Source organism: Lynx canadensis, chromosome F1, assembly GCF_007474595.2.
Source record: "Lynx canadensis isolate LIC74 chromosome F1, mLynCan4.pri.v2, whole genome shotgun sequence".
NCBI classification, from domain to species: Eukaryota; Metazoa; Chordata; class Mammalia; order Carnivora; family Felidae; genus Lynx; species Lynx canadensis.
The window spans coordinates 618,640-638,388 of record NC_044319.2 but is presented as its reverse complement, the minus strand read 5'-3'; the positions used below and the strand labels follow the sequence as shown (position 1 = coordinate 638,388).

The window sequence follows — 19,749 nt, the reverse complement described above, 5'->3', positions numbered from 1 at the left end:
ACGCATGGGGTCCACGTCCAGAGAGGAGACCAGGCCCAGGGGACTGGAGCCACGAGAAGAGTGCCCCATCCAAGGTCACATTCCCTTCTCAGCAGAGAAGCCGTGACTCCTGACCCCCAGGCCTTCCCTTCCTGGCCCTCCGGGTCCCCAGGAACAGCGACAGCTGACACCTGCTGAGCGAATCCCACACCCTGTCTCGTGACGCCCCAACTGGTGACACTCTCAACCCTGCAAGGCGGGTCCCCCTATTATCTTCCATTTTACGGATGAGAAAATTGAGGGGAGGAGGTTGAATAATATGCTCAAGGCGAGCTAATTACTGGTGGACGTGGGACAGAAACAACCTAACCTCGCTCGTGGGGCAGGCTCCGCTGGGCTCGCTCTGACATTCCCACCCCCCACCCCCCTTCCTGGCCATCCTCTGAGCCACTCCCCCAGGGCCCGGCAAACACTGGAGCCATAGGACTGGTCTTCCCACGGGGCCAAGGGCAGGGGAGTGGGCCTTGCCCAGGGTGGGAGCGGCTGGGATGCCACCAGACCTCCTAGGGAGGGGCCCCCCCCCCGCAGGTTCCCAGCCTCCTAAGTGTTTGCAGAAACGCTCAAGGCAAAGGCGAAGGTGGGTGACATTCATTAGCGCTTTTGTGACTCACTTCCCAGGGAGCAGGCCCCTGGATAAAGGTTCCCGGCAGCGTCACCTCCCCGTGGCAGGTGCCCGAGAGCGCAGCACGGCTCTGCCCCCTGTCCCACCCGGGGAGCCCTCGGCCATGTCTGCGCTCCCGGCCAGCGTATCTCAGCGGTGGGCGGCGGCTCATGGTCTTGGCTCCCAGCACAAAGCCGTCAAGTATTTAGGCCAGGACTTCGAGACCCTGAGGAGGCAGTGCTTGGACTCGGGGGTCCTGTTCAAGGACCCCGAGTTCCCAGCGTGCCCGTCAGCCTTGGGCTACAAGGACCTTGGACCACACTCCCCCCAGACTCGAGGCGTCGTCTGGAAGCGACCCCCGGTAAGCAGACCGGCTTGCAGCTGAGGGTCACACGGATGGAGAGTCCTCACTTCTGGTCGGAAGTAGTTGGGGGGGAGAAATCGTGCCCCTGGGCCCTAAGTTTCTGGGTCCCCTATTTTAGAGCAATCCCCCCCCAAGACTTTCTCAGAGGCAGTGAGCTATGGAGGGAACACCACACACAGGCTTTGGGACCAGAGGCGTTGGATCTGAGCCCGTGTGGCCGTGTGCAGAAACCTCACCTTTCTCATCTGTGGAACGGTGCTTCAGGGTGGGGGGTGCAGAACCGTCCTCCCCAAACCCAAGCCGTGACCTCCTGCTCCGGGACCCTTGTCCAGTGACTCAACCGGAAGGATGGGGGCCCCTCTGCAGGGTGAGGGCCGAGACCAGGGCTCCGTGCCGTGTCTGGCACATAAGGCGAGTCACAAGGGACCACGATCAGCGGCCCTACGCCAGGCGCCTCTGTTCTCGCCCACAACGGGAAAGCCAAGCTGTGGGAGCCATCTCCTCGGCAGGGGTGGGGAACGGAGCGCGAGGCAGGGACAGCGCCGCGGACGTGATCAGAACCGTCCTTCGGTTCCAGCTCCCGCTGCCCCAGGGTCTGCGTCCTGCCCGGTTTGCAGGACGGTCTCCTGGAGAAACCCGTCACCCCACTCGCTCCTGCCAACCCGGCCCATCCTCCGTACCCGAGACCTGAGGGGCTAGTCGGGGGTGTTGGCAAAATCGAGGCCGGGAATCGGTTTTGGATTCTTATTTCGAGAGTTGACGGCCATTTCGTTTCCAAGGACAGGTCGTCCGGCCTGAGTTTTGGGCCAGGCGTGGGCTCCGTCCCGGGGAAGGCGGTCGGGGAGACCCTGAGGAGGGAGCTGTGGTCCCAGCTGTGAATCGGGGACAATGGAGGCGCTGCACAGGGACGTCAACTGCAAGCCAGGGGACCCGGGGTGTCCAGAGGGGGCAGCCTAGTGGGGCTGGGGACCCCAAAGGGCCTGGGGAGGGGTGAACGGGGATGACGGGGGTTTCGCCGGGTGACCGAAGCCACAGGTCAGTTAACCTTTGCCAAGGTTTTCTCCTTCATCTGAGATTCTCAAAGCTCCTACCTCCCCGACCACTTTGCTCTGCCCTAAACCGAGTCTTCACCGGGTCTCACTGTCCACGTAAACACGGTCGCTGTAAAGCGGACGCGTGGGTTTGCTTGAGGCTGTGCTCACACACCGTGAGGTGTCACACATCCTCTGAGACCCTACCGACGTCACACAGGCTCCCGAGCTGGAAACGGCCCTGACCCTCCCTCCGTCGGGCGCCTGCCCCGGTACCTGGGAAAACCAGCCCGGCCAAGAGGCTGGGCCCCATCCCCGGATGCCTCGGGGCCGCAAGAATGGGGGCGTCCCGACTGGAGCTGCACTGATGGGCCCCCTTCCCCCTTCTCTCCTTCCTTCTTTTTCTTGCTTCTACTTGTGGGAAAATACACATAGCGTAAAACCTCCCGTCCCAACCGCCTCTAGGCTTGCCCGCCAAGCACTTACCCTTTCATGCACTGCCAACACGCCATGGGCTCCCAAACAGCTTGTGAAACGGGGCCTCTGTCCTCACTAAACACTGTATGTGGAACCACACGGTATTCGTCCTTCCGTGACCGGTTCATCTCACTCGGTCCGATGTCCTCAGGGTCACCCCTACGGTAGCAGGTGTCAGAATTTCCTTCCTTCTGGAGGCTGAGCCCCAGTCCACTGGGGGCGGACACCACGCTTCTCCCACTCATTCACTAATCGAGGGACGTTCAGGTTGTTTCCACCTTCTGGCTGTCGTGGGTCATGCCGTTACGAACACGGGTGTTCAAGTATCTCTTTGAGACCCAGCTTTCAATTCTTTTGAGTGTATGCTCCGACCTGGCACCGCCAGATTGTATGGTAATAATGTTTTTGATTTTTTTAAAGGAAATAAAATGTGTTTTTTTAGTTTATTTTTGAAAAATGTTTATTTATTTTGAGAGAGAGAGAGAAAGAGTGAGCGAGGGGGAGGAGGCAGAGAGAGAGGGAGGGAGAGGCTCCCAAGCAGGATCCACACTGTCAGCGCAGAGCCCGACGTGGGGCTCGATCTCATGAACTGTGAGATCGTGACTTGAGTCGATATCGAGAGTCAGACACTTAACCGACTGAGCCCCCAGGCTCCCCTTGTTTCTTTATTCTTTTGTTTTATTAATTTTTTTTAATGTTTATTTGTTTTTGAGACAGAAAGAGACAGAGCACAAGCCCCCAGGCTCCCCTTGTTTCTTTATTCTTTTGTTTTATTAATTTTTTTTAATGTTTATTTGTTTTTGAGACAGAAAGAGACAGAGCACAAGCAGGGGAGAGGCAGAGAGAGAGGGAGAGAGAATCCGAAGCAGGCTCCAGGCTCTGAGCTGTCAGCACAGAGCCCGATGCGGGGCTCGAACTCACAGACTGTGAGATCATGACCTGAGCTGAAGTCGGACGCTCAACCGACTGAGCCACCCAGGCGCCCCCCAACAAGTGTCCTCCTTAATGCCCATCACCCATTTAGCCCAACCCCCCACCCACCTCCCCTCCAGCAACCCCCAGTTTGTTCTCTGTATCTAAGAGTCTCTTAGAGTTTGCCTCCTTCTCGGTTTTTATCTTATTTTTCCTTCCCTTCTTGTATGTTCATCTGTTGTTTCTTAAATTTCACATGTGAGTAAAGTCCTAGGACATCAGTCTTTCTCTGCCCGACTTCTTTCGCTCAGTGTAATACCCTCCAGTTCCATCCGCGTTGTTGCAAATGGCAAGATTTCCTTCTTTCTCGTGGCTGAGTAACATTCCACTGTGTGCGCATACAACGCCAGCTTTATCCGTTCATCGGTTCCTGGACACTTGAGTTGCTTCTGTATCTTGGCTGTTGTAGGTGATGCTGCGGTAAACACCGGGGTGCCTGTATCCCTTTGAATTAGTGTTTTTGTATTCTTTGGATAAACACCTAGTAGTGCAGTTGCTGGGTCGTAGGGTAGTTCAATTTTTAACTTTTTGAGGCACCTCCACGCTGTTCTCCAGAGCGGCCGCGCCAGTGTGTATTCCCACCAGCGGCGCACGCGGGTTCCCCTTTCTCCGCGTCCTCACCAGCACCTGCTGTTTTCTGCTCTTTGACAGTGGCCGTCCTAATGTGCGCGGGGTGGCCTCTCACTGTGGTTTTGGTTTGTGTTCCCCTGATGATGATGCTGAGCGTCTCTGCATGTGTCCGTTGGCCACCCGGATGTCTTCCCTGGAGAAATGTCTGTTCAAGTCATTTGCTCATTTTTAAGTTGGGTGATCGGCTTTTTGGTTTCACTCGCTGCTTTGGAGGGTGATGCCTGACTCTGTTTGTACCAGGGACTTCACGCCAGCTGCCCGGCTGTGGCTCTAACGCCCCTGCCTCGCACCAAGCTGTCAACTTGTACCTGTCCTGCGGGGCACGAGGATGGGGTGGGCTGAACACGCATGCACGTATGCTTTGGTTCTCTTGACAGGAGATGATGCTGGCTACTTAGATGTTTCCTGAAATCATAAAATTTGGCATCCCGACCCTTTCAGGGTCTTTGCCTGTTTTGTTTTGTTTTGTTTTGTTTTGTTTTGTTTGCCTATTTTTATGCTGCTGAGCAGAAGGTCTGCTTGGGCTCTCGTCTCGGTGGTTGGTAGAAGACTTGAGTTTGCCCAGATTGAAGATCTCAGGGTCCAGCTTGTAAGCTCAGGATAAGCTTTGGCTATTCACGATCCGAGTGAGATTTTCTCCGCTGGGGCTGGACACGGACGACAGACACAACGGCGGCCGTGTGAGACCCGGGGCCTCCCGCCGCCCTCCCCACGCCGTCCACCCTCGTGTCCCCGCGGCGCCCGGGCCCGCCGCCTGAGGGACGCCTGGCGTGCGCGGCCCAGCTGACGATGTTCTTTTCCGCCCATTTGTTGGCAGTTGAGCATTTGGTGGATCCTGAGGACAGACAGACTCCGGGGGAGGGGGTGATGCCTGCTGCGTAGTGAGGACCCAGGGGAGGGGTGGAGGGCGTGGCTCTTGGGAGGTTGGGGTGCAGATGAGCGGCCGGGCCTCTCCCCGGGGCTGCCACATTCCCTCCTGCTGCTGTCTCTGGACTAATGGATTTGGCCGCATCTATTAGCACTGGTCACGCACAGATGCTGGTGTGCAGCTTACGCAAACCTTCTCTAGTGGGGGGCGGGCAGCGTGTGGCTGAGATCCTGGGTCTGGGCGCCAGGCACATCGGGATTATGGTCCCCTCGGTGCCGTTTCCTGGCCCTGTGACCACGAGCGAGATGCTGACCCCCCAGGACCCAGTCTCGACATCTGTAAAAGGGGTAATGACATCACTTACCTGGTGGGGTTCTCCGGAGGCTTGGATGAGAGAGCGGGAGTGGGTTGAGCACGGCGGCGCTCGGGGCTGGGAGCACCCCTTGGTTCACGTCAGAGGGCGAAGTACAAATAGGAACAGAACACACGGGGCCAGGGCAGGGGCGTTAACCTGACCGTGGAGTCCGGGACGGTTCATCACTGCGGACATTTGAGTCGGAAGGTGGGGTTGGGAGCGGGAGCAGGAGGGCACGGGTGGGAGCGAGCAGGGCTGTGCAGGTGTGCGGGAGAGAGGGGGGCTGTGGGAGACAGAGGTGAGGCTGGGAGGTCAAGGGGGCCGGCCGCAGGGGTGGGAGCGCCAGGCAGGTGATGAGGCCACCACCCCGGCGGTGGTGACCGAGGTGACAGCACCGTGGGCTCTGGAAGCCACGGCCGGAGATCCTGAAACTGTCAGACGTGGGCTGATGCCCCGGGGCGCTGTGTTTCCCCGTCACCGCTGTCACCGTCACCATCACCTGGAGTGTGCCGTCCAGTCACTTCCTGCCTGGGCCTCCTCAGGGTGCCCGGGGGTCCCTGTGCCCTGCCCCACAGGCTGATACGGGCTGGAGTAACGTATGTGTGTGTTGAGATCCCTGCCCCAGCGGCATTAACACCATTACGGAGCAGGGGGAGGGGGGGGACGCATGCCTCTCCGAAACCGCCCGGGCCAGCGCGTTCCTCAGTATCTCCCGCCCGCATTCCGGCAGCAAGCCGTGTGGGGAGACTTCGGGAACGCGCTGCGGCCACGGCTCCGAGCCGAGACGCAGTCTGCTCACGGAGCTGAGGGTCCGCACGACCCGGGAGTCGTGGCGTTTCTTGGTGCCCGTTTCCGAGGAGGCGTCGTGAATGATGCTAACCGACGACGCGATAAACCAACGTCCCCTCCGCCTGTAGGCCACGCGGTGCCATTCCTCCGACAGGGTACGCCGCCTCCGGGTCTCGCAAACCACGGTCTCTCAGACCGAGCGCAAGATCTTAGCAGAACTTGGTCTGAGTCTGCTTAGATCTCAGTCTCATGAGCTTACGTCACAGGAACTGTGACTTGTGCAGCTGGGGACATGGCCATCCTCCGTGGCTGGGGGTTGAAGCCAGGGGTTTGGGTTGGCGCGACTTGGGACTCGAACTCGCGGACCTCAAGAACAGGACCTGAGCTGCAGTCGGATGCTCAGCTGACTGAGCCACCCAGGCACCCCGAGAGTATGTTTTTAATGTTTGTTTTTGAGAGAGAGAAAGTGTGAGTGTGGGAGGGGTCGAGAGAGAGGGAGACGGAGTCCCAAGCAGGATCTGCCCCATCAGCACAGAGCCCGACGCGGGGCTCGATCTCCTGAACCCTGAGATCATGACCTGAGCCGAAGTCAAGAGTCAGATGCTTAACTGGCTGAGCCGCCAAGCACCCTGGGAGGGGACAGTCTTTCAGGAGGGTTTTCAAGGAGCGAGATTCTGTGAGACCCTGCTCGGTGCGTCCTCTCGTCTTTCTTCTCGACGTTTTTTGTCCCTCTCTTTTTAATTTTTCATTTTCCAAATCTGTCCCCCTTCTGCTCCCCAAGAGCTGACGGTCTGGAGGCCGGGAGCCCCCAGCACCTGGCATCAGCATTTGCAGCTCTGAGAACCCCTGGCGTGGCTGACACCAGGGCGTCTCTCAACTGCCCCTGGAGGTGGCCGAGAGGGACCCGGACAGAGCTGCAGGCCCGCCAGCGGCCCAGCCGCATAACCTGCGGTTCTTACAGCGAGGTTGTGAAGTCTCCACGTGCTGAGAAAGCGCGGACAAGACACGTGTGATCGAAAGCCGGCATCTACCGCGACCTCCTGCCTCCCCCCTACCCCGGTCCTTCTGCCTCCTGCCTCCACACACACACACCCCATCCTCCTGCCTCCTACCTCCCCCTCCCCCCCCGCCATTTCCCCATGGTCGGTCACAGAAGGGTCTCTGTTCCTTGAGGGTCCACCCTCGCCCTGGACAGTCTGCCGGAGGCAACGCAGACCCACCTCTCCCTTGGGGACAGAGCCGTGGTCAGCCCCTCGGACAGTCTGCATCCTCTCCCACCCAGAGAGCCCCAGACACAGTCCCTCTCGGGTGTTTCTCGTTCCCCCCCCCCCCGAGCGTACGCGGCCTACACCCGGCTTTTCTCCGACTCTTCCGTGAGGGTCAGTCCTGGTTTCCCGAGCAAAGGCCGGAAGCACCTTGAGTCTCAGGACCGGTTCTCCCTTCGCTCCCGCCTTGCCCTCTTGCCCGCCTGCCGAGCTGTGCGTGGAGCGGGCTCCCGGACGAGTTGGACAAGCTGCTCGGGGGAGTACACCGGCCCCGTGGTGGGGGGGTTCACAGGAAGGAAGGACTTCTCGCGGGGCCCGGAGCTCCAGGCGGATGCCCCGCGGAGGCGCGTGAGCGCAGGGAGCGCGGCTGGGGTGTGTGGGTGCATCACCGCGAGCTCTCGCCTGGGGTCACACCACACGCCCCAGCGCCTGGGTCAGTGCGAGGGGCCCCCTTCATGCTGTCAGGCGGTTAATGAGCGTCCGCGGGTGCACAGCACTAGTTGGGGCGAGGAAACGCTTCTGTAAGCCTCTCTGTAGGTAGGGGTGCTGAGAGGTGAGCTCACGAGTCACCACATTATTGCCGGGGCCACTGCCTTTCGTCCCTCCCTGCCCTGCATCTCCGCTCTGCACCCTGACCGCCTTCCCCCTCCGCACCCCTGCTCCGCACCCCGGCTGCCTCCTCCCTCCTCCAGGCTGCAGAGTCCTCGGCAGGTGATCTGGGCTCCTCCCAGGCTGAGCCCTGACCGTGACGCTCCCTGACCTCCACTCCTTCCGGCACCGGACGACCAGTGACTCATGTTTTGTCCCCTCGCTTTCAGGAGCTGTGTGCCAGCCCTCAGTTTATCGTTGATGGAGCCAGGCGCTCGGACATCTGTCAGGGAGACCTGGGTGAGTACGGGGTCAGCCACAGCCCTCTTTGTCCGTGGTCAGGGCGTGCGTGTGGCCGTGTGCTGACTGACGCGAGATCAAGCTGTCGGACGCGCCATCGCCTGTGCGATTTTCTGCGTGGGTCTGCGTTTCCAGGCGGTTGTCTTCACTGTGAGTCTGCACAGCTGGGAGTGTCACTCCCCCGTGGGGCTCCCGCGTGGCACCCGGCCCCTCCTCACGCGAGAGTCACGAGCCGGGATGGCGGGCGCACGGTGGCGACCGTGCTGCGATGCGTTTCGAGGCTGGTTGCCTGTAAGTGGACGTAACTCGCCCATGGAATGGCCACGTCCGTATAATTGTGGTCTGTCCACGGGACGGTTCTAAACTCCGTACGAAGACGAGGATCCCGTTTTCTCGCCAAGCTGTGTCTCGTAGCCTGGAATCCTGGGAGAACAGCGTCCACCTCCCAACCTCCCACGCTCCCTCCGAATCAGATGCACTTACACTTAGAAAATCGTTTATCCCAAGTTTTTGCTAAGTTCTGGCCTCGGGTGGGGGGCCGAGGCTCCCCTTGAAGGTGCCTCAGGGCTGCTGGCCTCTCAGCCGCCCCCGGCCCGTGGGGTCTGCGCACGGAGTCGCCCGACGCCGACGTCTCAGGGGACGGGGTGGCCCTCGGTCGAGCTCACTGGGCTCCTGACCGCCAGCCCGCGCCGGCTGCAAGGCCAGAACTGGAGATCAGGCACCGGGTGATCCAGTCCCACCCGGAAAACCAGCAAAGCAAAAGGAAGCATCCACACGGGCCCGGAAACCCTGTCTTCCCAGGAAGCCCCTCCCTCCTCTCCTGCTGGTTCCAGCCGAGAACACCTGCTCTCCTCGGCCTGCCAGGAGGTTCTAGGAATTGGAAGTTCACGGAGCATTTTATTTTAGGTGTTCCCGCATCCTGGCTGTTACACGTGGAACAGACACCGCCTCGGCCGGAGCCCACAGAGCGTGAGAGCAGAGCGGCTGGGACGTGGCCGCGGCCTCCGTGTCCCAAGCCCTGTGACTTCTGTGCCCCTTGTGCCCGGACTCGCGGCCCTTTTACTTCCAGCCAAATGTTTAACCTAATTAGCGTGCGTCTCAGGGACACAGCTTTGAATGTCCACTTGTGACGGCTCCTCGTTATAGACGCGTTAACTTTGGGAAAGGTATTTAGTAAGTGCCTTTTAATCGTCGGCCTGAACAGAGGCTCTTGAGTAGTTTCGAGCAGGGAGAGGAGAGGTTTCCAGAGGAGGCCTGCGTGTTGCCATGGTGAGCGCATGCAAATGTGGGGCCAGACATGGACCGACTGCCCTCAGAAGCCGCCTCCCGGGTAGTGAGCGGGGCCGCCAGCCGGTGCCCCGGGGGAGCCCAGCCTCCGCGGCGGCCTTTCGAGAGCGGAGCGTAAAGGGGCTGGAGGGCGCGTGGTGGGGGCCTGAGGGCCAGCCGGGCGCCCTGGGCCCCGGGTGGAGGCCCCCGGGGGAGGCTCCCCATCCGACCAGGAGCCCGGCGGCCCTGGCGAGTCAGGGCGCGCCTCCCACGGTGTTCGTCCAGTGCTGAGAGTCCGATAGAGCACAGGGGGCCCTACTCTGGGTTTACTACGTTTTTATCACCATTGCTACCCCCGGTCTATCATTTTGTTATTTCGGATGCACGCCGTTCACCAGTGGCGAATCCCGGAGAGTGTGCGGTGAAAAGCTAGCTGCCCGCCTCCCCGGGGGCCCGCCGCCCTGTCACCGCCTCTTGTCCGGCCCGCTGGCTTATCGTGTCCTTGCGCTGGCGGCAGAAAAGTGTAGGCACCGCTGTTTGTTCTCTATGCGCTTAACCAAGTGCTGGTCTTCCCACAACGTGTCGGGACAGCTGGGTCCCCTTCCCGCTCAGTGCTGTCCCGTCTTGACGTCGCCTGCCGAGCCGTCTTCCCCTTTGCTGTTACGACACGTGTAGCAGCGGATGTCCTTCTTCCCCGGCCCTGTCGCGCGTGGGTGCCTGTCCCTGGGCCTGCGGCACCGCAGGTTCGGTCCGCGGGGCGCCGATCTGCCGCCCGCCGGGCCGGGCCTGCCTCCCGGAGGCGTGAGCCGCTCCGCGCCCAGGGGAGACTCTGGGCTCACCTCCGGTCCAGGGCCTGGCCTTGTCTGGAGGCACAGTTTTAGGAGAATCAAGGCTGGGAAGCGAGTGATGCTACCCAGCTCCTAGCGCCGCGGGCCAGGAGCGCAGGAAGCGCCCGTTCTGGGCCCCTGGGCTCCGCGACCGCGACTATGGGGCAGACGTCTCCGGCAAGTGGGTTCTGACGCTCGCTGCCTTCAGCAAATGGGGAGCAGAGACGTCCGGAGTCCAGAGGGAAATTAGATCACTCCTTTTGTTTTTTGTTTTAGGTTTATTTATTTATTCTGAGAGAGACAGAGAGAAGACAAGTGGGGGAGGGGCAGAGAGAGGGGGAGAGAGAGACTCCCAGACACACTCCCCACTGCCAGCGCAGAGGCCGACGTGGGGCTCGAACCCACAAACTGTGAGATCACGACCTGAGCTGAAACCAGGAGCCGGACGCTCAGCCGACCGAGCCCCTGGCGCCCCGGAATTAGAATGGTTTCCGAATCACGACTGCTGCTGAGGAGCAGGGTGAGGGAGAAGGGTCCCCTACGAGGCCCTGGTGGCTCTGGGGCCTCTGCCCTGCTTCCTCTCTGCCCGGCAGCGGGCGTGGGCGCTGAGTGTGGGCGTGGGCTCCCCGGGCGCTCCCCGCACCTCCCTGGAATCGCTGTCCTTTCTTCCTGGTTGTCTTTCTTCCGGGTCAGGCCCTGTGTTCTCGTGAAGGGGGCGTGGGTGGCCCGTTCCCCACGTCTCCACAGAGAACCAGCAACAGGTCCTAAATCCCGGCTCCTTCTCTGACGCGTTCCCCTCATGGATTTTTCCGTGTGAGTCGGCGCTCCCGCGAGGGGGCCACGGCGGACCGGTGTCTCCATCCTTAAAACGCTCTCCGGGACGCCTTAGATCTGTGGCCTCCTTTGAGGAGGGCGCGAAGTAAGTCAGTTCATCAGGACTGGCGACCAGGCAGCCTCAGCACGTAGAGAGCCAGACCCCTCACGGACTCTGGTGGGCGCGGGTCAGGCCTCCAGGAGGCGCTCAGCCGCAGATGGCCGTTCCCGCAGCCAGGCCTGGGTGAGGAGGGCGAGGTTCGCTTTTGCCAATGGGGCCTTCTCCTACTTAGGGTGGTCCCCCTTCCCTCCATTTGATACCTAGTGCTCAGTGCCCCTGCGCTCAGACCCACTATCACAGTATCCCGTCTACTCTGAGGAAGGGGCCCAGGACAGTCATTTACACGTTAGTATGAATCTGAGCCACTGGTTACAGGAGGATTTGTGTGTCCTGTGTGGTCGGAATGGTTGCAGGCAAAGATGTGCAGCAGTGGCAGCCGCGGATCACATCACAGTGGCCGTAAATACCTCAAAATACCGTTTCAATCTCTACTCATTACCACCTCGTAATTAAGCTGTCACCAGGCCCCACCCCAAACCTTTTACATCGAACGTTGGCAGAGAAACACAAGCCTTCCTGTGTCGTCATTGAAAAGACATTTTAAGAACGGTTTTGATACAGTTTATGATGTCCTGTTTTTCATGTTATGCATTTAGAAACATTATTCTATCTGTCCCTCACGGGCAGAGATGCTGCTCAGCTCCGCTGGGGTCACTGGGTCTGAGGCCCGAGGCTCCCTGGCCCCCCAGGAGCCCCAGTGTAGAACTTTGGTCCACTAGCAGAGAGAGTCCGTCCGGGGTAACCGCTTGGTCTTCCAGACGCCTGTCCCCCTCCCGTCTCCTGCCCCCGATGCTGCTGGGCTGGCCTGGCCGCACCCGGCGGGGCATGTCTGTGGTGGGCGCGGTTCCCGCCCGGGCCTTCTGCCGCCACGCGCCTCGGGCACCACGCTCCTGGCCTCTTGTGCTTTGCTGAGGCCTTGTAGGTATCTCTGCCCTCCCAGGGCTTGTCTCCACCTCGCCGGCTGGAGGCCGCTGGGTCCGTGCAGATGGTCCCTCCTCACCGGCTTCCGTCTCGGTCCCCGTGCCTGTGGGCTCTCGGTCCCTGTGCCCACGCAGCCCCCCGGCACCTCCTCCTTGCTCTGAGCTTGGAGCCCCTGTTCCCACTGATCCCCACCCGCCTTCCCAGAAGCTGTATCTGGGGATGGGGTCGGGGGCGAGGTACCCTGAGGACATTACGTCTGCTGTTAACCCCCGCACGCGCGTGCGCCTGTTATGTCCCGATCCCCTCTGCCAGCTGGGGATTTATATCCATATGTATTCTTAAATATTCCTCTTGTTACAAGTAAGTCCTTTCTGCTCAGTGCCAAATGATCCTGTGCAGTGAATCGTGAGGTACAAACCCATTTTACAGATCAGAAAACCCAGGACCACAGGAGTTAAGCGGGGGCTGCAGGTGGCTCAGCAGACAAGTCCGAACCCACGTCATTTCTGCTTTTCTGAGCTTGTAGGGACCGATTCTCAAAGCTCCGGTCCCAGTGTCCTGCAGACTGTCCCCCACAGCGTGGGGTTTGGTGGTGACACACAGAGCAGGGCCCCCAACCTGAGGGCGGGAATCTCCCACAGGTGGGTTCTCCTGGAGGGGGGCTGGGACTCTCACCCTGTGACTATAAGGGCCCAGAATGTCCACGGAGGCTCCTGCTCGGGTCCCTTGGGGCACAGGCACTGCTGACTTGTTCGCTCGCTGGCCCCGTTCACCGCCCAGCCCTCCTGGGCAGATAATGCGACCAAGTGGCAGTGTGGTCAGGGAGCAGGTGACGATGACCAGGGTGAACAGGAGACGGGGATGCCCGAGGTCGTGTCCCAGCTGCCATGTGTCCCAGGCTGCCGGGCATCCGGGCTCTGGGCAGAGCCTGGGAGAGGGCAGAGAGGTGTCCGTGGGGCAGAGGCTGGCCCCAGAGGAGGCCGGGGCTCTGGGGACCCGGTCACCCGGCGACTCCGAGGTTTGGAACCGTCTGGCTTTGTCTCTGCTTGCTGGGGTGAGGGCTGGCATCAGCGTGCCTTGGAGGGAAAGAAGAACGGTATAATTACAGGGCTCGGAGGGCCTGCAGGAGGCCACGAGGCCACGTTCCCAAATGCGGGTGGGCCTGAGACGGGTCCTGCTGTGACAGCGTCTCACGTGGGCACCCGGGTGAGACGAGACCCCTCTGCTGGCCTGGGCACCAAGCCAGAGCGGCGAGAGGGAGAGGAGGAGCAGGGGAGCGGAGCGGGGCTGCCGGAAAACTCTGTAGTGACAGGGTTAGAAGGATCGTTGTCACCACCAGGGACGTGTTGCCACAGAGCCACATCAAGCTGTCTTGTCCGACCTCCCTCCAGCGCAGACCCCTCCCGTGGGGCTCTGGCTTGTCAGCCCCCCCGCTCCCCGTGCCAGCATGCCCCTCCCCCAACCCCGGGGACGTGTGCGATGTCTGGGGGCCGTGTGGGTCGTCACCGTGGCCTGGGGTGGGCTGAGCATTCTGTCACACACAGCGGGATTCACTCAGGATACAGGGGCTCAGAGACCCACGTCTGCTTCTGGTCTTACCCGGCTGTCTCCGCTGTCCCCGTGTGCAACGTCGTTGCACAACAGCTAAGGCGTGACACCTTCTCCCCAGTAATCAACACACGGGTTTTCGAATCACTTCTGACAATTTCGTGCCTACCCACGTGATTTCATTCAGGTAGCATTTTATCCTGGGGTCTGCGAAAGCGTCGGGACCCCCTGCCCGCCTCCACTGGGCTGTCCGTGCAGCCGGGGGAGGCTGGGAACTGTGCGGGAGGCCTGGAAGGCGCCAGACGCGGAGGGGAGGAGGCCCGGTTGGCTTTGCGCCAGCGGCAGAGCTAAAGCAGCACCGGCTGGTGACGGCCCGGCAGGCGGAGGCCTCGGCCGCCGTCGAGTCTTGACGGTGGACTTTTACAAGGTGGCCCAAAGCCCTCCACGCCCTGCGCTGTTCTCAGCGGGACCCCGGCTCCCTGATCACGAGTTGGGGGGATCGCAGACCGTCCGATTACAGGGGTTCCGCCCTGTCTCTGAGGGGCTCCCATCTCTTTTGGGCCAACGCTCCTCATTCAGTCGCCCTTTTGGGGGCGCTTTCTTGCTTCATAAAGGCCAGCCCCTCCCCAGCCTCCCCGAGACGCCTGAACACAAGGAAGGCCAACCGTCCCCTGGGCGGGGGGAGAAGGGCCACGAGTTTCTGACTGCGGTCCCGTGTGTGGCCTTCCCCCGGGCGGTTCTGCGACACCCACGGGCCGTCCTGTGATCCAACTCAGTTCTGACGTTGTCTAGGTGGCGTCAGACCCACCAGCCCCGGGCTCAGCCCTACGAGACCGTCCCCGCCTCGGACGCCAGGCTCAAGTCCACGGGCTGACCTGTGCTTCTGACCAACTGGCTGGGGGTGGGAAGGTCCCACGACCCCTCCTTGGGCCAATGTGCCGGAGCGGCTCTCACTGCGCGGGCAAGCATTTTACTCGCTGGAGCTGGTTTCCTAGAAGAGGATGCACCTCACGAACAGTGACGGGGGAGAGGCGCAGGGTGAAGTGGGGACGGGGCGGGGGCGCCGGTCTCCCCGAATCTGCATGTGTGCACCAGTGACAGACGCCTGATGGATAGGATCATTGGCTGCCGGGGGATGATGGGCTCCCAGGTCCGCGGTGGGGGGGGGGGAAGGGGGGACTGAGGGCTCGGTTCCCCTGGCAACCAGTTAGGTAGGTCACCTGCCCCGGGTGGGGGAGGGGGACTGAGGGCTCCGTTCCCCTGGGAGCTTTCAAAGCCACCTCATTACCGTAACAAAAGAGTGAGTGACACTGTCTCCCCCTGCTTCAGCCTGGGTTACCATAACCTAAGAGTGACACTGGGTTTCCTGAGCCCTGAGCTCAGAAACAGGTCCGAGACCGATCGTCATTCGTTACTATAAACGTCAGAGCATCACAGGCCGGCTGGTGCCAGTGTGGTCCCTGGGCTGGTCCCCGGACGTGGGACTCTGTACCCTCGAGGTTCTCCTGCTACAGCCCGGGTTCCCACGCCCGACCCCGCAGCCACCACAGCTCTGGGGGGCGGGGGTTCACCTGCCTTGTTCCCTCCCGGCTCCCAGGGGGCGTCCGGTGGCTGGGCCGGCTCCCTCCTCTCCACCCCCCCCCCCACCCCCAGGCTCTGTGCATCCTGTTCCCAGAGTCCCGGGGGCCCCGCCCTCTGCTGTGGCTTTGTCTCAGCCCTTCTGCTCTTTACTCTGGTTCCTGCTGTTCAGCTTTGAAGGGGCCCCTGCAGGAGCTCGGGCACCTCACCTTTCTCCGTCCTTCCTCCCACCTCCTCCCTGCGCCCCCGTGGCCCAGACGCTGCCCCCCTCCTCCCTCGGTGTCCTCGAGTTCTTGACACGCAAGGTTCACAGTAACACTGGGTGGTCAGACCTCAGGCTTTGACGCTGACGTGTCAAGGGAATTTTTGATTTAGCGACTTCTGTGTCAAAAGCCTGACTCAGGATGGCTGTCTCTTCGCGGACTTAGAGCCTCTTTTGACAGAGCGCCTCATCGTTAGGGCTCGGGTCTGCCTGCTGCTTCGTGGCCCTGAAGCCCGTGGCTGCAGGGGTGGAGGGCTCCCGGGCGTCCTGATTTCAGCGGGATAAAAAATCACTTTGTTATTTTAATAGACATTAGCCCCCTTACAGTATAACCTGAGTGAGAGTGGGAGGAATGAAGCTCAGGTGCCCCCGACTTCCCCTGAGGTCAGAGACCCGGGACCCCCCAGTTCCAGCCGCCTCGTTGCTCCAAACTCTGCCCCTCCTGCGGCGGGACCTTGCTGGGAGGTGGCTGGCGTGGAGGGACTTGTCCGTCACAATTTCCCCCTCTTTCCCGCCCGCCTTGTTCGTCACCGGAGCCTTGTGGCTGCTTCTGGAAATGGGAACACGGCCACAGATCACAGCCGTGTCCCTCTTGAGATTCACGTGGCCCCGGCTTCAAGGCAGGTCCCCAAACAAGTGCTGGAAAGTTCTGAGCAACAGAATACATGTCCCCCCAGGAGCCTCTCCAAGGGGAACATCCTGGCTCGGCGTGTTCCTTAGAAAGAGCATCCGCTCACGCCTGACCGGGGCTGGTTGGAAGCCCAGAGCCTGTGAACCCACCGCGTGCACTCCGAGCTCTGCGCGAGCACGAGGGGGGGCCCGAGAGACGTCAGGACTGAGGCAGATGAAAGGAAGATTAACCTCCTCGAGCCGGGCAGCCCCGTTTGATGTCAGCCACTGAGGGACGCTTAGTTTCCGTGACTTGACTTGTAATGTCTGAGGTGTCGGAGGCGGGCAGCCGGGAGCGAGGTCAGTGCCAGAGGGAGCGGGGGGGGGGGGGGGCCGCGCCTGGCCGTGAGGGCACCTGCCTCCCGGAGTGGCCACCCTGTCAACCCCTCCCCGGGGGCACAGGCCAGGGTGACTTCCCTTGTTATCTCCCCCTGCCCCCAGGTTTAGGGGCAAAGGCCCCGACGTTTCCCCACAGACCCGGGAGACTCAGGAGCAAACACGGAAGGTGCTCCTGGGGATTTGCACAAGGACAAGATGTAATCCATTCATTCATTCCGTCACTTGCTTATTTATTTTTGTCGAACACTCGTTGAGCCCCTACTATGGGTCAGCCACCTGCGGGGGATGCCAGGCAAGGAATCCACATCCCTGCTGGGGCTCCAGGAGGGTGCGCCACCTGAGGGGGGGGGGAGGCAGGGTCACGCCTCGGCTGAGCACCTGCCGTGCAGAAGGAGCTCTGAGTCCACACTGGGTGCTGACCGTGACCCCGAGGTGCACAGAGCGGTTTAGATACGCTCTTCGGGAGACACAAGGGAACAGAGTGACGTGTGGCTGGAGAGGGGGCGGGGGCGTTGCAGCGACTCGCAGGCAGAGGGACCAGGGACCGAGGGGTCAGCCACCCAGGGGGAGGCGAGGGCACGCTCGTGCACATCCGAGTCTGACCGGAGGTCAGGTTCTTGGTAGGAGAGGAAGGAGGAAAGCTGGAGACGTGGGTCACGTTCGCGTGTTTTCTGTCTTTCCACTGTCCACCCCACCAATTGGGTGCGTGGAGGTGAAACGGTCAATTTTCAGGGATGGGGGGGGGGGGGCAGAGAACTTCCCAGGACTCCCAGGGAGGGTGCAGGGGCCGCCGCGACCTTCAGATGCCGGAGGACGGGGTCCATCTGACCCGGAAGGGTGGACTGAACAGGACGGTGAGGGTCAGAGAGGGCAGGGACCCTGCGGGCCGGCCTGACCAGCGTCCCCGTGTCACGGCACAGGTGACTGCTGGCTCCTGGCGGCCCTGGCCTCCCTCACCTTGAACGAAGAGCTGCTTTACCGCGTTGTCCCCAGAGACCAGGACTTCCAGCAGAACTACGCGGGGATCTTTCATTTCCAGGTATCGTGCTCTGCTCGTGGCCCTTGAACAGCGTGGGGATCGGGGTGCAGCCGGAAATCTGTGGATGACGTTGGACCCCCCCAAATGTCACTACTTTTAACTTACTGTCGACCTGAAGCCGTCTCGATAACGTAACCAGTCGATTCACACGTAGTTTGGGTGTTACGTGTATTTACACACTGTGTTCCCAGAATAAAGTAAGTCGGAGAAAGGAAAATGTTACCAGGAAAATCATAAGGAAGAGAAAACACATTTTCAGGACTGTGCTGTATTTATCGAAAACAGTCCACGCGTGAGCCGTTCTCACTGTGCAAACCGCGTGGCCCAGGAGCAGCTCCCGCCCAGACCCACGGAATCTGCGGGGGGCCGGGGGCCCGGCGGTCCCCCCGGGGGCTTCTGGCGCGCCCCTGGGTCTGAGAACTGCGGCCCCCACGCATCCGCGCTCCCCGGCTGTGTGGCCTTGAGGAGGAAGCCCCTTGGGGGGAGGGTCCCGGGGCGTGGGGTCCGGTCGCCCGCTGCGCCACGCGGGCAATTCGCGCCTCCTGCGTTTCCTGCTTTCTCGTGGGTGCGGAAGACCAGGGCCCGCCCTTGCGGGAGCTGGGAGCTCAGGGGGGGCGCTGCCCCGTGTCTGTGCGCCCGCAGTTCTGGCGGTACGGCGAGTGGGTGGACGTGGTCGTGGACGACAGGCTGCCCACCGAGGACGGGGAGCTGCTGTTCCTTCGCTCCGGGACGGGCGGCGAGTTCTGGGGCGCCCTGCTGGAGAAGGCCTACGCCAAGTGAGTGACCCAGGAGCCAGAGGAACAGACCTCGGGGCCGGGAGGTCACGGCTCAGTTCTGTCCCCCGTGACCGCGTGAATCGGGCGCGAGCCCCTCAGCCTCCGTGCCTAGTTTTGTCCTCTTTGGGCCCCACGCTCCCTTCTAGGTCCGGGCGTATCTTTACAGGAGTGATGAGGCCGAGTAGACGGGGCACTTAGATGCTGACCCCTGCCCTGCGGCCGCCCCCCTTCCCGTGGGCTCCCCACGTGTGATCTGACGCGTGTCACTTTCTGGCTCCCTGTTCTCCAGCCCCCTTCCCAGAGCAGGCGCCTGGGGGACTCCCAGCCTGAGGGAGGGGCCCCCTCATCCCGGCCTGTGCTCCCTGCCCCCAGGGTCAGCCGTGCAGAGGCTGAACTTTGCTTTTAAAGGGGCAGGTGGGCGGCTTGGTGACAGATGACCTGACATTCGTTCCTGCGCCTTGTTGGTCCAGGGCAGACTGGGCAGAGGGCCCTCCCTTACCTTCTGGTCCACCCCAGCCCCCACGGTCCCCTCGCTTGTGAATGGCGCGCTCTTTCCTTCTTTCACAGGCTCAACGGCTCCTACGAGGCTCTCACGGGAGGGTCTCTGGTGGCGGGGTTGCAGGATCTCACAGGCGGCATCTGTGAGTGTTACGACCCGAGGAAGCCTCCGGCCGGCCTGTTTCAGATCGTCCAGAAGGCCCTCCGCGCGGGGTCTCTGCTGGCCTGCTCCATCGATGTGAGTCAGTGCGGGCCCCTCTGTTCCCCTCGTGCGGCAGGGGAGGGGCTGGGCAGGCGAGCGGCCAGGAGGCCTTGGGCCAGAGCAACATCCATGCTGAAGGGCAAGTCTGGTGACACATGGGTCCCAGCACGCGGGGGCGGGTTGGGACCTGGTTAGCGGGTAGAACGGGGGCTCCCATGAGGAGTTAGTAACCGGGGAGCAGCCCTGAGAACGGAGTTTTCCCCCCCGGGTCCCAGCTCCCTCCTGTGCTCCCCCCTCTCTGCCGAGTAAAACCGTGGGCTGTAGGAAACAGATTTAGGAAACAGATAAATGACGGACACACTCGACGGGCTTTGGGACCCCCGAGGAAAAGGGAAGCGGTTCTGGAACCAGGGTGCTGGCCGTCCCGGCCCCGGGGCGGCGTGGACGGACGCACTTTTCCGCAACGTCTCTGCATTAGTGTGTCTTTGGTGGAGAGAGACGGTGCAGGGCCTGGAGAGAAAGGGGGGGAGAACCAGGCTTGTTCAGAGCAGCCGTCCTGGATCGGCGGCACGGGGTCACCCTCGGGGAGCAGGTGACGCCCCAGTTTCCGG

The 19,749-nt window shown here is 61.6% G+C and overlaps 1 protein-coding gene across 1 annotated transcript in view; it reads left to right on the top strand.

Annotated features, from left to right (window-relative positions):
- The first annotated feature begins 764 nt into the window (after positions 1-764).
- The window catches only part of LOC115505510 (calpain-8-like), a 45,830-nt gene continuing 26,845 nt past the window's right edge, over positions 765-19,749 (top strand). The window contains 5 exon segments of the mRNA XM_030303149.1: positions 765-1,001; positions 8,210-8,279; positions 17,544-17,662; positions 18,305-18,438; positions 19,006-19,174. Coding sequence (XP_030159009.1) covers positions 765-1,001; positions 8,210-8,279; positions 17,544-17,662; positions 18,305-18,438; positions 19,006-19,174 — 729 coding nt within the window.